At 52.1% G+C, this 12316-nt stretch overlaps 6 protein-coding genes across 6 annotated transcripts; 3 read left to right on the top strand and 3 right to left on the bottom strand.

Moving 5' to 3' along the window:
- Nucleotides 1–199: 199 nt before the first annotated feature.
- On the top strand, nucleotides 200–681 carry ASPBRDRAFT_124372 (mitochondrial 37S ribosomal protein uS14m; the record flags this gene model as incomplete). The annotated part of the gene is made up of 3 exons (XM_067617684.1): nucleotides 200–306; nucleotides 380–551; nucleotides 619–681. 3 exons carry the CDS (start codon nucleotides 200–202, stop codon nucleotides 679–681), a joined length of 342 nt encoding a protein of 113 aa, XP_067479969.1.
- Nucleotides 682–1228: 547 nt separating this feature from the next.
- ASPBRDRAFT_123918 (uncharacterized protein) lies at nucleotides 1229–2564 on the top strand (the record flags this gene model as incomplete). Its single annotated transcript, XM_067617647.1, has 4 exons — nucleotides 1229–1296; nucleotides 1354–1469; nucleotides 1527–2099; nucleotides 2167–2564. 4 exons carry the CDS (start codon nucleotides 1229–1231, stop codon nucleotides 2562–2564), a joined length of 1155 nt encoding a protein of 384 aa, XP_067479970.1.
- A 138-nt stretch (nucleotides 2565–2702) lies between these two features.
- On the bottom strand, nucleotides 2703–3726 carry ASPBRDRAFT_54529 (TMEM199/VMA12 family protein; the record flags this gene model as incomplete). The annotated part of the gene is made up of 2 exons (XM_067627248.1): nucleotides 2703–3383; nucleotides 3466–3726. 2 exons carry the CDS (start codon nucleotides 3724–3726, stop codon nucleotides 2703–2705), a joined length of 942 nt encoding a protein of 313 aa, XP_067479971.1.
- Nucleotides 3727–3933: 207 nt separating this feature from the next.
- ASPBRDRAFT_42448 (tubulin-binding prefolding complex subunit PAC10) lies at nucleotides 3934–4833 on the top strand. The gene is made up of 2 exons (XM_067624809.1): nucleotides 3934–4014; nucleotides 4194–4833. Exons 1-2 carry the CDS (start codon nucleotides 3992–3994, stop codon nucleotides 4792–4794), a joined length of 624 nt encoding a protein of 207 aa, XP_067479972.1. The 5' UTR covers nucleotides 3934–3991; the 3' UTR covers nucleotides 4795–4833.
- A 216-nt stretch (nucleotides 4834–5049) lies between these two features.
- On the bottom strand, nucleotides 5050–9761 carry atg26 (UDP-glucose:sterol glycosyltransferase). Its single transcript, XM_067627331.1, has 3 exons — nucleotides 9728–9761; nucleotides 5627–9640; nucleotides 5050–5578 (listed from the first exon to the last, which is right to left on the bottom strand). The coding sequence occupies exons 2-3, from the start codon at nucleotides 9512–9514 to the stop codon at nucleotides 5360–5362; spliced, it is 4107 nt and encodes a 1368-aa protein (XP_067479973.1). The 5' UTR covers nucleotides 9515–9640; nucleotides 9728–9761; the 3' UTR covers nucleotides 5050–5359.
- Nucleotides 9762–10839: 1078 nt separating this feature from the next.
- On the bottom strand, nucleotides 10840–12279 carry ASPBRDRAFT_65056 (DNA-directed RNA polymerase I subunit RPA34). Its single transcript, XM_067628508.1, has 2 exons — nucleotides 11913–12279; nucleotides 10840–11850 (listed from the first exon to the last, which is right to left on the bottom strand). Exons 1-2 carry the CDS (start codon nucleotides 12077–12079, stop codon nucleotides 11088–11090), a joined length of 930 nt encoding a protein of 309 aa, XP_067479974.1. The 5' UTR covers nucleotides 12080–12279; the 3' UTR covers nucleotides 10840–11087.
- Nucleotides 12280–12316: the final 37 nt, after the last annotated feature.

The raw sequence follows: 12316 nt of genomic DNA on the forward strand, positions 1-12316 counted from the left end.
CAGCTGTCCCTCTATACATTAATAGAAAATTCTCCTTCCCTGCCATGCGGAAAGAAAGAGATGCCCCTAACCCAAACAGGCAATCCGCATCCCGAACTCCCGTGACTTCGCCGCTCCGGCCAAAACCTCCGCCATCAAATCCATCCCCAATCGCATTCAAAGAGAACAGCGCCAGGGAAACCCGTCCTCACCAGCCAAAATGTCGCAATTCCGGTCCAAGATCCTCGACCTCGGCGGGTTCATCAACCCCCGTGTTGTCCGCGACCACACCAAGCGGAAGGTTTTCGAGCAATTCGAGCCGGAACGGTAATTCCAACCCACACCTGGATATAAGGTCAATTAGAAACAGCTACTAATTGATATTTATTCTAAAATACAGCCAAGCTCTCCGCTACGTGATCCACAACACTTCTCTTCCCCAGCGTGTGCGCGCCCAGGCCCAGCTCCAGCTCGCTTCCATGCACGCCTACACTCGCTCGACGCAGATCAAGAACCGCTGTGTGGCAGGTGGTGTTCCTCGAAGTGTTATTCGGGCGTTTAGACTTGGTAGAGTAAGTTCAGCACAGCTCTACGGAATGGTAGCTTGATCGAGTCAATACTGACAGTTGGTGTGTGCAGTACCAATTCCGTCAGCAGGCGCTGGCCGGTGAACTCCCCGGTGTGAAGAAGGCCAGTTGGTAGAATACTATGGATTTATGCGAAAAGAATATACTATTTGGCAGCTTTGGGTTCGGCGGGTTCCTGAAAGGCGTTTGTTTCTTTTCCTCCTCCGTTTCCTTGTTCGGTCTCGGTTTGTTCGAGGAGACTTGTACAATAGGTTCAATTAGGTGATGAATACATACCTTTTTCATCGTCTTGGGTACCGTGTTCAGCTGAGCTGGTTTTTGATCACTTCGGTTGCAGTGATGAGGTTAATTGCGGGGACAGTGTTCGGCATCATCCATGACAGTTATGTGAAACCGTCGGGTCTTGTCGATTGGTCTGCGCAGTGAAGGCGGATGTTACATGAAGTACTAAGCTATGCATTGACAAACGCCCGCACTTGGCTTCACTTGAAATTCACTGGCATTGGTTGGGAAGTTGCAAGTTCTGTCTGATTCTTCTGTTTGCTCTTTCCATTGCTTTTAGTCTAGATCCGTCGTCTCCGCTTCCATATCTCATCTCTCCTTTGCTGAATACAGCTCACTTTACTCGCATACTCGTTCATCATCGAACTACACTCGACAGAATGTTCGTCTTCAGCCGGAAAGACCTCCCTGCAGAACCTGTCTTCCCTGCGGATCTGAAGAAACTGGGGTAAGAGGGGCTAAAATGGACACCAGTCCGTAATCCATCTCGACTAACTGGAGTTAGGTACTTCATCACCGAATATGACCAGATCAGAAAGATCTCCGCACCAAAGGAAGAGTTCCAATTCAAAATCAACAGGAACGAGCGCTGGAACGAGATGCAGCGAGAGGCCATGAACAGTATGCCTTTTAGAACGCCCCTCATCGTGTATAGCTAATCACCATCCTGTACCATAGCATGCATTCGCAATATCGTCCTCTCCCGTCTTCGCAGCCTCGGTCTCATCACCCTACGTCTTCCACTTACAGCCCGACCTACCGATGCGCATGTCCCCATCCTCGTCTCCAAGAACCTGTCCACTGCTTCCCGCGTCATCGTGGTCTTCGGGGAGCCCGTACAAGACCTTGGCATTTGGGCTTACCGGACTCTCAGCAGCGAGGGTATTGAAGTTGGGTCGGCTGTTGCATTTGCGCGGGCTGTCTTGAATCAGAAAGATGACACCGACGGCAAGTCAGACACGGCTCTTGTCCTGGCAAACACCGGGCAGTTGGTCTGGCACTGCGGCTCCGGTCAAGCGATGACCCTGACCTCCTGGCCTTGCATTCCTCGAGAGTCGGCTGTGGATCCTCCTTTGGTCATGACTCGTCGGAACAAGATTCCTGGGAATGGGGACTGGCAGGAACATATTCAGTATGTGTTCGAGGAGATCTTGGCTGCTCGGGGTCGGCTTGTTAGGGCAAATGCGAAGATTGGTGTTGTTGGGTTGGATGACGGGGGATTGGGTGTGATTCGGTACTTGGCGAGTAACTGTAGGTGTATCTTCTCTTGTTTCGAGGTGGATGTGGTGTTGTCTAGTATCTGGCTAACAACTGACAGGGGAAGCATGGCGTCCATATATATCAGCAATCTGTCTCACCAGTCCATATCATCGGATGGGTGTTGATTTCGGAGACAAGGAAGATAAAGATTCAAAGGATCCCTCATCGTTTGTAAGCTTTGTCTCCTCGCGTTGCCGTGGATATGTCCTGTCTGAGCAGGCTCTCGGACTGCCTGTTCCTGCGCCTCAGCATCATGGATGCAACTGCTATTCGTCTGGGGAGGTGCTGATTTCCGAGTGCATCATGCCCAAGGCCTGGAAGGATATGCTGAAGTGGCTCAATACGACTTTCGAGGACCCGGATTACTGCGAGGCTAACTTGATGTTCCGAGAATTTGAGGGAAATATGGGTGATGCTATGGAGAGAGTTGCCGAGCTTGAGAAAGAAGATGATTGATATTGCTTGAGCAGTATTAAGCAGAGATATTCTATTGATACAATCTGACGGCCTTAGTGCATAGTATGTTCATCATGATCCATTATACAGTAATATACCTATAATATACAGCACATCAACCCTAATAGTAGAGGTGGTTCATTCACGTCCATCCCTCTGCATATCCTTCTCCTTCTCCTCCCACTTCTCCCTCACTCTCCTCCTCAACCCTCCATTTACTCCCCTCCCCCAAATGACCTCCTCCTTATCCCCATCCCCAACCCTCTCCACCCCATCCTCACCCTCATCCCTAACCTTCCCACCAACCCTCTCACTCCCCACAACTACCTTCCTCTCCTTCACCCTCCTCTCTCTCCCCTTTGCAACCTCCACCTTGTTCAAATAAATCGCATAAATCATCACCTCCGCCACCCCCACCGCCACCGCCGCCCCCAACGACACCAACACCTTGACCGACTCTGATACCCCTTGACCTGTGCCCGTTCCCCTCCATACCCTTGCAACAGTAGAGACTAATATCTCAGGGGACCGGAAACTCCGCAGCGCCCAGTACACGCTGAACCCGGTGATGAGGACGGAGAGGAAGATATTCAGCACGAGGCCGGGGGTGAGGGGGTCTGTTTCTTCATTGTCATTGTTGTTGGATTTATTGTGCAGTGCTTCGAGGGTTGGTGTTGAGGAAGTGAAGATTGATGGCGCTGCTCCTGGGGTTCTGGAGGATGGAGGGAAGAGGGATGGAGAGGAGGATGTCATGCGGTTGTAGGCGTCTGTTTCGGCGGCGGCGAGGAGGCGCGCTTTGAGGGCGAGGTATTCGGGGGTCTATATTTGTTATATCGTTTGTTAGTTTGTGTATTCTTTCGGCGGACGGTGTTGGGGGTGTTGGAGATAAGTAGGTGTTTACCGGCTCGGGTTTCTTTGGCGGCGGAGGAACGTAGACTTTAGTTCCGCGGAGGAGAGAATCCAGGGTTCTGCTCCTATCGGTATTTGCAGGGGTGTTGGAGGCATCTGATTGTCGGAAGTAGCGAGCTATCCTGATCAATTGGTCGTGGGAGATTGGGTCCTCCAGGTTCAAGGTATCGGGGAGGGAGAAGTCATCGCGCGAGGCCGGAGGAAGGGCCTCGATGGCGGCGAGGATGGAGGGTGTTGTTGTTAGGAGGACCATTGCGTGTTATACCCACCCCTATAGCATTCTGTTCGTATGATCGTGCGAGGTGAGGTTAACTTGAAAGAAGAAGTAGGTATAGATAGATAGATATGTTGATGGATGAAGATCGCCGCAGATGGCACCATTCCCAAACAGGCAATCAACTCCCCCACTCCATCATTATCATTATTGCCATCTCTCGCTCGCTCTCGCTCTCCTCCGCGGCTTGCAGTTCATCTTCTTTTACATTTTATATCCCGACCAGTCTGCCACCTCATTCACCATGGCAGACAAGAAGACTTCCTCGTGAGTACATCATGTCCAAAACACTGAAAATTCCACACCCCCATCCATCCATCCATCCCCCGGTTCATCTTTATACACCCCTCCTCTCTCCCAACTCCGGAATCAACCACAACCACCTTCACCCTCCCCCCTTAACAACAACAACAACCACAACCCCTCACTAACCCCAGGAATAACAGAGTAACACCCCCCACAAACCCCCGCGGCATCCCCGCCGCCCCCTTCGTCGACAATGTCGCCGACTACGTCTCCTCGCGGAGCGAAGTCGAGCCGACCCTACGATCCTTCCAAGAAATGATCTCCAAGTACCAATTCATGGAAGTCAACACGCAGCGACGCGGCCAGGGTCTACGCGACAAGATCCCGGACATCAAGAAGACACTAGAGATGGTGCGGTTCCTGAAACTCCGCAGAGATGGTGCCTCGGATAAGCCTCTCGAAACCAACTTCGAATTGAACGATACGTTGTACGCAAGGGCGACGGTGTCGCCTGCCGACACGGAGGAGGTGTATCTCTGGCTGGGGGCCAATGTCATGCTGGCGTACCCGATTGAGGAGGCGGAGAGTATGTTGGCTGATAAGTTGTCCGCGGCGGAGAAGAGCTTGGCGAATTGTGAGGAGGATTTGGAGTTTTTGAGGGAGCAGATTACGGTATGTCTTTCTCTTTTCTTCCTTTTTTTTGGGATCTTTTCTCTGGGGGTTTGGGGTGGGGAAACGTGGATCATTGCTCATGCTAATTGCTGTGTAGACGCTGGAGGTTGCGACGGCTCGGGTTTATAATTGGGATGTGGTGCAGAGACGCAAAGAAAAGGCCGAGGGTAAAGGGGATGAGGAAGCGGAGAAGGCCGCTTGATAAGTATCATTTTTATAGAGATACGATATGTTAATGTACTGTTTTGTTGTTTCTGGTTTTGTCGCCGACTACCCTTTTTGTATGTATTTAGTGTCAAAAGCAGGCATGGATAAAAGTTCACGAAGGCAAGTATGAAACCATACAGTAATGTCCATTGCGCCAGTGCCATTATATAATCTATAATCGCCGAAAAATAAACATAGTATGAACCTCGCATGCTCACAAACACCAACACTAGCTCAACATCGATTAGAAATATATTAGGCCATGCCAGCAGCTGTGCATCTCGTGAATCATCAATCGCAGCAGATATTTCTCAAAACAGACCCATGTAATCCCTAAGTGATAAGCCGAATCGAAAGCAATATTAAAACCATATATCATCGAACAGAGAAAATTCCACAATTCGTAAGTCATACGACCGGATCTCATCAGTCAGCAGTTCATGCTTCGCTTCGAGTCCGTCAGAAACACGCAGTCATATTATCCACATCAAGCGGTATTCGGCCTCATGTCCAACTCGGTATCGTCCTCGACAATGGTCCACTCCTCCTCGGGTACGTCGTCGTCCGCTTCCTGTTCCGCCACCGTCTTCGCCGACGGCGTGGGAGAGAACGGCGTCGAGGATGCATTGGAGCGCGCTTGAGCCAGAGTTTTCGCGTACTCTAGATCACGGTAGATCGCTTGGATAGCGGTGTCCACCCCGTCCTCCTGTTCAATCGTTAGCGGGATAACATCACAAGACGGTATCCAACTTACACTTCGAATTTGCACTCCTAGCTTGTGGGCTTTAACAATCATTCGCTCGTCATGGGTAGCCTCCCATAAAGCCCGTGAGAACATCGTCACGTTCAGCTTCTTCAAACAGATACCCACGCCCAAGTCTTCAACTCGTGTTCCGAAGAAGAACTGGTCGCCAAAGAATGGCTTGACAATGGTGGGAACACCGGCACGCAGACTGGCTCCCGTGGTTCCAGCGCCGCCATGGTGCGCGGCAGCATCGATCTGCGAGAATAGCCAATCGTGAGGTGCCGACTGGATCTGGAAGATCTCCGGCGGAAGAGGGACCTCTGACTTGGCACTGGCCGGGTCTCCTAAACGATCAGACCAGCCCTTGGACAGGATGCAGCGGACATCGGCCTTCTGAACGGATTCTATGACGGTGCGCGTGAGAGCGGAAGGGTCAGACACAACAATCGACCCGAACCCAATGTAAACAAGCTTCTTATCATCCTTGCGAGCACGTTGGATAAAGTCGACCAGCTCCGCTGGAGGGGTCCAGTTAGATCCCTCGCTAAGAAACCAGTACCCCGTTATGCGAATCCAGTCTGGATAGTCCAGCGGTGGTGGCACCACAGTGGGCGAGTAGTTGTAGAGGAATGGAACCTTGTTCGGCTGCATCTTATCCAGACCGGTTGCCTTCAAGCCCAGCTCTTTCTTCCGCCAGCGGTTCACCTGTCCTGCAACCGACTTCCAAAAGACGTTGTCAAACATGACATAGGTGATATAGTTGTATGCACCGCCCATCTTGTGCTCGGGAACCGCAAATGCATGGGGATATGCCCGTGTTCTCGACCAAGGCATTGTAAAGGCGCGGAAGTACGGAATCCGGAGGGCCTCCGCAATGTGTATCCCGGCCATCGCACTTGGGGATTCAATGAGCAGATCCGTGTCCTGGCAAGCTCTCCACGCAGAAGACAGTAAATCGTCAATCCAGCCCCGAAACTTTGCCGTGGCCTCCTTGAAGAACGAGTAGGTAAACATTCCGTTCTCTACACAGATCCGCATAAGTTCGGCGGGGTCTCCATCAACTAGCGCAAAGTCAATGCCATGCTTTCTCACCCACGGTTCAAACTCCGCGTGAGTTGCAATCTTGGGTCGATGCCCTTCGGCAAGAAGGCCTTTACACAAAGCGATGTACGGTTGCACATCACCACGGGAGCCTATTGTAAGGCACGTAATCCTCAGGGACTCGGTGGGCTTGAAATTGATGATGGAGGCGCGAGGGTCATCAAAGATGGGATGCAATTCGTTGGATTCAGTCATCGCCGAGCGTGAACCGTGCATACCGGTGATGTCCAGCCTGGCCTCTTGCAGCAAACGGTGCTCTGCTCTGGCTGACTCAGACTCATCTTTCTCCTCGCATTCTGCAAGTATTCCGGACGCCATGATAAACTTCATAGACTCAAGGCCTTTGTGCAGTGTGACAGCGCAATCATCTCGGATATCAGCGGTGCCAAATTCGAAGAATAACTCTTCGTGGCCTCGAATAACGACCACAAGCCCATGGCGGCCAAAATTGAACCCTTTTTCCTTGTCCACATTTTCAACATCCTTAAGTGGAAGGATCATCTTCGTACGAGTCCCAGGCATGAGACTGCGAAAGCACAGCTTCTTCTGGCTGATATAGATCTTGCCGTACAGGGGGATCATCCGATGCAGCCATGCAAAGTAGGATGCCTGCAACTTTTCACTTGGTGGAAGAGCAAAATGTTCACGGAACCGGTCACCGTCTTTACAACCAGCCTCAAGATCTTCGGGATCGACGGCCTGGTCATCTGCGAGTATATTTTCGGATTCTCCGTAATGCTTGCCGCCACCGGCCCACATCCCAGAAACCTTCTCTAGGTAGCCCATTGATTCACTCGCCAGCAAGTTGCTCATCTGTTTCGATCGTGTCTTCAAATACTCTGCAAATCCTGCTGCGCGCTGCAGGGGATACACTCCCGCCCGAACAAGCTCATTCAAGGCTGGAGTGGAAGGGTGAAGTCCAGAAGGACTCTGAGTATCACGGTCAGACTCGCTCGCGGCATACTGGATCTCCGGTCCATTCCTGGTTTGCGTATGCACCGACCGCGCTGTCTCATCTGAGTGCCGACGAACAGCCTTCTCTGCACCCGAAGGGCCTCGTCTCAATGTACGGATCGTAGGTGACTGGAACACATCGCTTCGGTTCAGTATCTGGCTGGCTGATTCGGTGGTATCCGTCATAGACTGCAGAATGCCGGAAGCCTCAGTTGCCTGCTCAAAGGAGTTTCCGAAGGACAAGGACGAGTCCTGTTGTCTCATCGGTGGAGACATACTCAGGGCATCATGCCCGAAACTGAACTGTCCCGTGCTTGCGCTTCGTCGTCGATTGCCAGACTTCCCAAGGCCCCGAGATTGGCTCGTCGCGCTGGTGATCGACCACCTATTTTGAGAGCCCCGAGTGCGACGAGAACGAGCTGTCTGTTCGGGCTGTGGTGATAAGGTCTGCTGCGATCGCTTCATAGGCGTGTCGGCAACGAGTCCCTTCAGAAAGTTGAATGCATCCTGACCATCATTGAAAAACGTGAAATAGTACTCATCGATAGCGTAGGTTTCCTCACTCTCGAACACCCGAATCTTGAAAGTTTCGGCAAAGTCTACCATAGGACTCTCTTCGATATCGATGATACTCTCAATCGGGAAGGAGATCTTGACGCTGCCCTTGTCGTTGTGCGTGCGAAATATGACCTTCTGCAGCGCCTTGACCCACTCTTTGGCGCTCGAAGAGCTATCGGCTCTGAAGTAGTAGGTTCGCTGGTCGGTGGTGACCTGAAAGTCTTTCACTTCTCGCCCCTTGTCCTTGGGCTCAGCTAAAGAAGCTGAAATCCCGTAGCGGAGATCAACATGACCGCTGGGAAAGTACAGCTTCGACGGATCTGCATAGTATGAGAGAACATCGCCTTTTAGCGAGAACCAATACCGATTGTACTTGGGATTCTTTCGACCACGTTTGTAGATGTAGCCGGACTTGATGGCCACGGTAGACTTCCGAGGGAGGTAGGCGTAGAAGCAAATGTGCCCTTCTGTGACATACATATACCCCTGCAATAGCATGCTTTGCAAAAACGAGCATGCGTACTCAACAAGGACCTTCTCTGGTGCCTCGAAACCGAACATCTCCTTTAACCGCAGAGAAAGTGCCGATGCGGATTTTTGGTTAGAACCCTCGTCACGATTCTCTTCCGTAGTAGACGAGGCGCTTTTAGTCGGATCCTCCGTATCTAACAGAGCCCGCGCTTCAACCATGCGACTAAGGACAGGGGCGGCTCTAGGAGTGGCACTGCGAGGTCGTTTAGGAGTGGAGGCTCGGGACATTTCATCCTCCGTCGGAGGCTCGGACTGTATAGTCGGTTCCTGGCCTTTGTTCTGTTTTGAACCGAACTTGAACGGGCGCAATAGCTTGTTATCGGATATTGTTCGTCGATGGCGACGCCCGCGCTCCGGGGTCGGGCTCTGCGGCTTGGGTGATAATCTCGGCGACTCATTTCCGCTCCTCTTTGGCAGTGTACCAGCGGTAGCAGACAAGTTCTCGGTGTCTTTGCGAGCACGATTCTCATCCTCCCCATCACTATCACTCGACTCGTCGAAGCGCGCATGGAATCCCGATCTCGAACCCACCGCAGCAATCATGCCGAATATAGACTGGTGCATATACTGCATATGACCCTCTCGAGGCCCCATACCGCCCGGGGGAGCACTGAAATCCACCTGCGAGTCATCATCATCTCTTAGTCGCTCCGGCAGAACACTGGAGAACATGCGGCTATTCGATATGGACTGCCTGCTTGCGCTGAGCCTACGGTCAACCCGCCGCTTTGCGTCATCTATAAAGGGTCGCATTTTCGGTACATAGGAAGAAAGGTGTAAGACAAAGCGAGCGGGAATGAACCGGGTTCAAGGGAAGTAGTGGTTACGGCGAAACCCAGGGCAACCCGAGCAGATGACAGCGCTGAAGTGTGATCCGGGCTTCACGGTTTACAGGGAAGTCAGTAGGTGTAAGTCACGTTGGGACCGCGGACGAATAGGTACTCGACTAAAGGCCGATGATCATACATATTAGCTTAGATCCAGCTCGATCGGGCATAGAAAGAGCTCTTTCCCGGGACAAGAAGAAAAAGCAACGAGGAGGAAATGTGACACCCACAACGTCCACACACAGCTGGGAAGTTCGATAAGCACCGTTGGAGTAACGGTACGGTTCCGGACAATGAGGAACGTCAGAGCAGGAGAGACTGAGGCTTGCGAACCATGGCCGGAAGAGAGAGAAAGACTAAGACATGGCTCGGAGGGAGCTGGAAAAAAATAAGGAGCGAGGAAGGCTTAAGCGGTCGAGCCAGCAGCCTGTGCGATGCAGAAGCAGAGCAGCATGGAATGGGCTGTAGTAAAGTAGAAACGATGAGCCAACGACTGATTTGGGGGGTCTGGCGTCACTTGCCCGTATCAGCTGTCCGCCTGAGTATTTGCGTGTCCAATCAAAAGCATTACATGTGATTGCGGTAGTACCCGCAACCAGTCAGAGATCGACGCTGATAGGGCGGTCTTATTAGCTAATTATTTGGGAGATGGTAATCATCGGTAAAAATACCGACTCACCGTCGCGGCGGTGCAGGCGCAAGGGGACCCTGGGAATCCAAGAGAACCAGGATATTCTATGCTTCTTCTATTCATTTGTGGCCAGCCGATCAGGAGGATTGATGTGTCCCCGAACAATACGGTGTAGGGATGATCTACCCGGAGAGTAGCCTGAGTCTGACAGACACCGTCCGATCCACGAGGCTCCAGAACGGGGGCCTAGTGGCCACGCCGAGCAAGCCTTGGTCGAAACAGAGGCCGGGGTTGATCGACACTAAATGGCACCGGTGGGCCTTCCACTTCTGGGCCATCCATCTCCAGAGTATCAATCATCAGTCCAAGTAGTCGACCCGACCGATATTGCTATGCTCGCATAGTCATTGTCTGGTTGTTCAGGAACTCATGGACCTTCCCTGTTTCCCTGTTGCCAAGTGAGAATTCTAGTTGCGACCACGGTGCTGTCCTACTGCTCGAGCGCGAAAAACGCCTGACCTCTAGAGTCTAGATAGGCAGGCCCGTGCTAGTGAGACGGCTTCATCCGGGCTAACCTCCGCCCGCTGTCCTACTAATCGTTGGAGCTGCGAGTTGGGGCGCGATACAGAGTTGCTCTAAGCATTGGACCACTCACTATTCGAGTTCTATGCATGAGATCTAACTCTGGACTTATGTACAAACGGACACACCCATGGCTGGCATGCAACGTAGAATTCAACGGGCTCGTCAGAAATCACTCCCCACACGCCGGAAGAGTAAAAGCAAAAATATATCCCATCTAGTATTGCCAACTTTTGATGAAAGAAAAAGATGAAAGGAAAAGAAGAAAGAAATATCATCAAGTACTTCAAGTAGACTTCTCGGACTTCTTGCGCTTCTTCTCCTCCCGGCTCTTGCTGGACTTCTTCTTCTTGTCCTCAGCTTCACCTCCCTCCTGAGCGGACTTTCTGGACTTCTTACGAGGCACCTCAGCGGCGTCGGCCTGGCTCTCATCCGCCTCAGTGGGGTGGCTCTTGCGCTTCCTCTCATCCCGCTCCTTCTCCAGCGACTTGGGGACCTTGAATGTAGGCTGCTCGTCTTCCGACTCCTCCGAACTGGAGCCGAGGGTCTCGGGGGGTGCGACGCCACTTCCTACGGGGCGGAAACGCATCTTCAAGTGTTTGGGGTGTTTCCTCGGGGGCTTGATCTGCTCCTGTACAGCTTGCGCGACGGTCTCATCGCTAACCTCGGGAATGTCGAGCATTTCTTGGATGTGGTAGCTGGGGATATTGCTGGCGGCGGTGCTGTAGTATGTCTTGGTCTTCGAGTCGTACAGGTGGAGCGTCTTTCCACCCAGGTCCGGTTGCGCAAGGCTTTCCACCGGAATCCCGTATTGCACACCCTTGTGTTTCAAGACAGGCTTGCCCTGCATGATCTTGGCCAGGGAGACTTCCTCGACCTTAGAGAGAGGGAGGTAGTCTGGCGCCGTAATGTGGTAGACTTGCTTGCCGCGGAGATCGGATAGAAGAGAGGAGACATTGGACTTCGGTGGTGCTTGTTGTTTCAAGGACTTGAATCCAGACGGGGCTTTGTAAGGTTGGGGTGCTGCTATGGATACATTGCGGGAGGTCCTATGCAAGCACACATTAATCACTGACGAAACCTTTCACTTGAGTCAATTAAGAAGTCCTACTTCTGGTTAGAAGTCTTCTCATTGGAAGAAGTGCTGCTATCGCTGTCACTATCGCTTCCGCTCTGGTTCGACTCAGCCTCGGAGCTAGACGAGTCGCCAGCAGACGAGGTGCTCATAGGAGTAGGCTCGCGTTCCTGCACAGCCTTCTTGTCGGATTTGGGTGCCATTGTGAGTTATCGACAGGTGCGATTCGTATGCGGATGTTCGAGGGGAAAGCAGCTCCGGAATTGCGATGCGGAGCGCCGGGTGATCACACGTTTGTGCTGGATTGATGTCGCCAGAAATATAATGTACCGGTGAGAAAAGTCCCAAGCGGAGTGCTAAGCACGTCGTAGAAGAAAATCCTGGGGTATAGCGCAAAGCGCGAGTCACTGCGAGTTGGGAGAAGCCGATCCGGAACTTTT

The sequence above is a fragment of the Aspergillus brasiliensis genome (genome assembly GCF_001889945.1).
Source record: "Aspergillus brasiliensis CBS 101740 unplaced genomic scaffold ASPBRscaffold_5, whole genome shotgun sequence".
NCBI classification, from domain to species: Eukaryota; Fungi; Ascomycota; class Eurotiomycetes; order Eurotiales; family Aspergillaceae; genus Aspergillus; species Aspergillus brasiliensis.

Excerpts from the sequence above, each read along its gene's own strand:
- ASPBRDRAFT_42448 (XM_067624809.1), top strand. The coding sequence starts at position 3,992 with ATGGCAGACAAGAAGACTTCCTC. Across the intron at positions 4,015-4,193 it reads GCAGACAAGAAGACTTCCTC|AGTAACACCCCCCACAAACC; the intron begins GTGAGTACATCA and ends CAGGAATAACAG.
- ASPBRDRAFT_65056 (XM_067628508.1), bottom strand. The coding sequence starts at position 12,079 with ATGGCACCCAAATCCGACAAGAAGGCTGTGCAGGAACGCGAGCCTACT. Across the intron at positions 11,851-11,912 it reads GAGAAGACTTCTAACCAGAA|GACCTCCCGCAATGTATCCA; the intron begins GTAGGACTTCTT and ends GTGCTTGCATAG.
- atg26 (XM_067627331.1), bottom strand. The coding sequence starts at position 9,514 with ATGCGACCCTTTATAGATGACGCAAAGCGGCGGGTTGACCGTAGGCTC. Across the intron at positions 5,579-5,626 it reads TAGGAGTGCAAATTCGAAGT|GAGGACGGGGTGGACACCGC; the intron begins GTAAGTTGGATA and ends ACGATTGAACAG.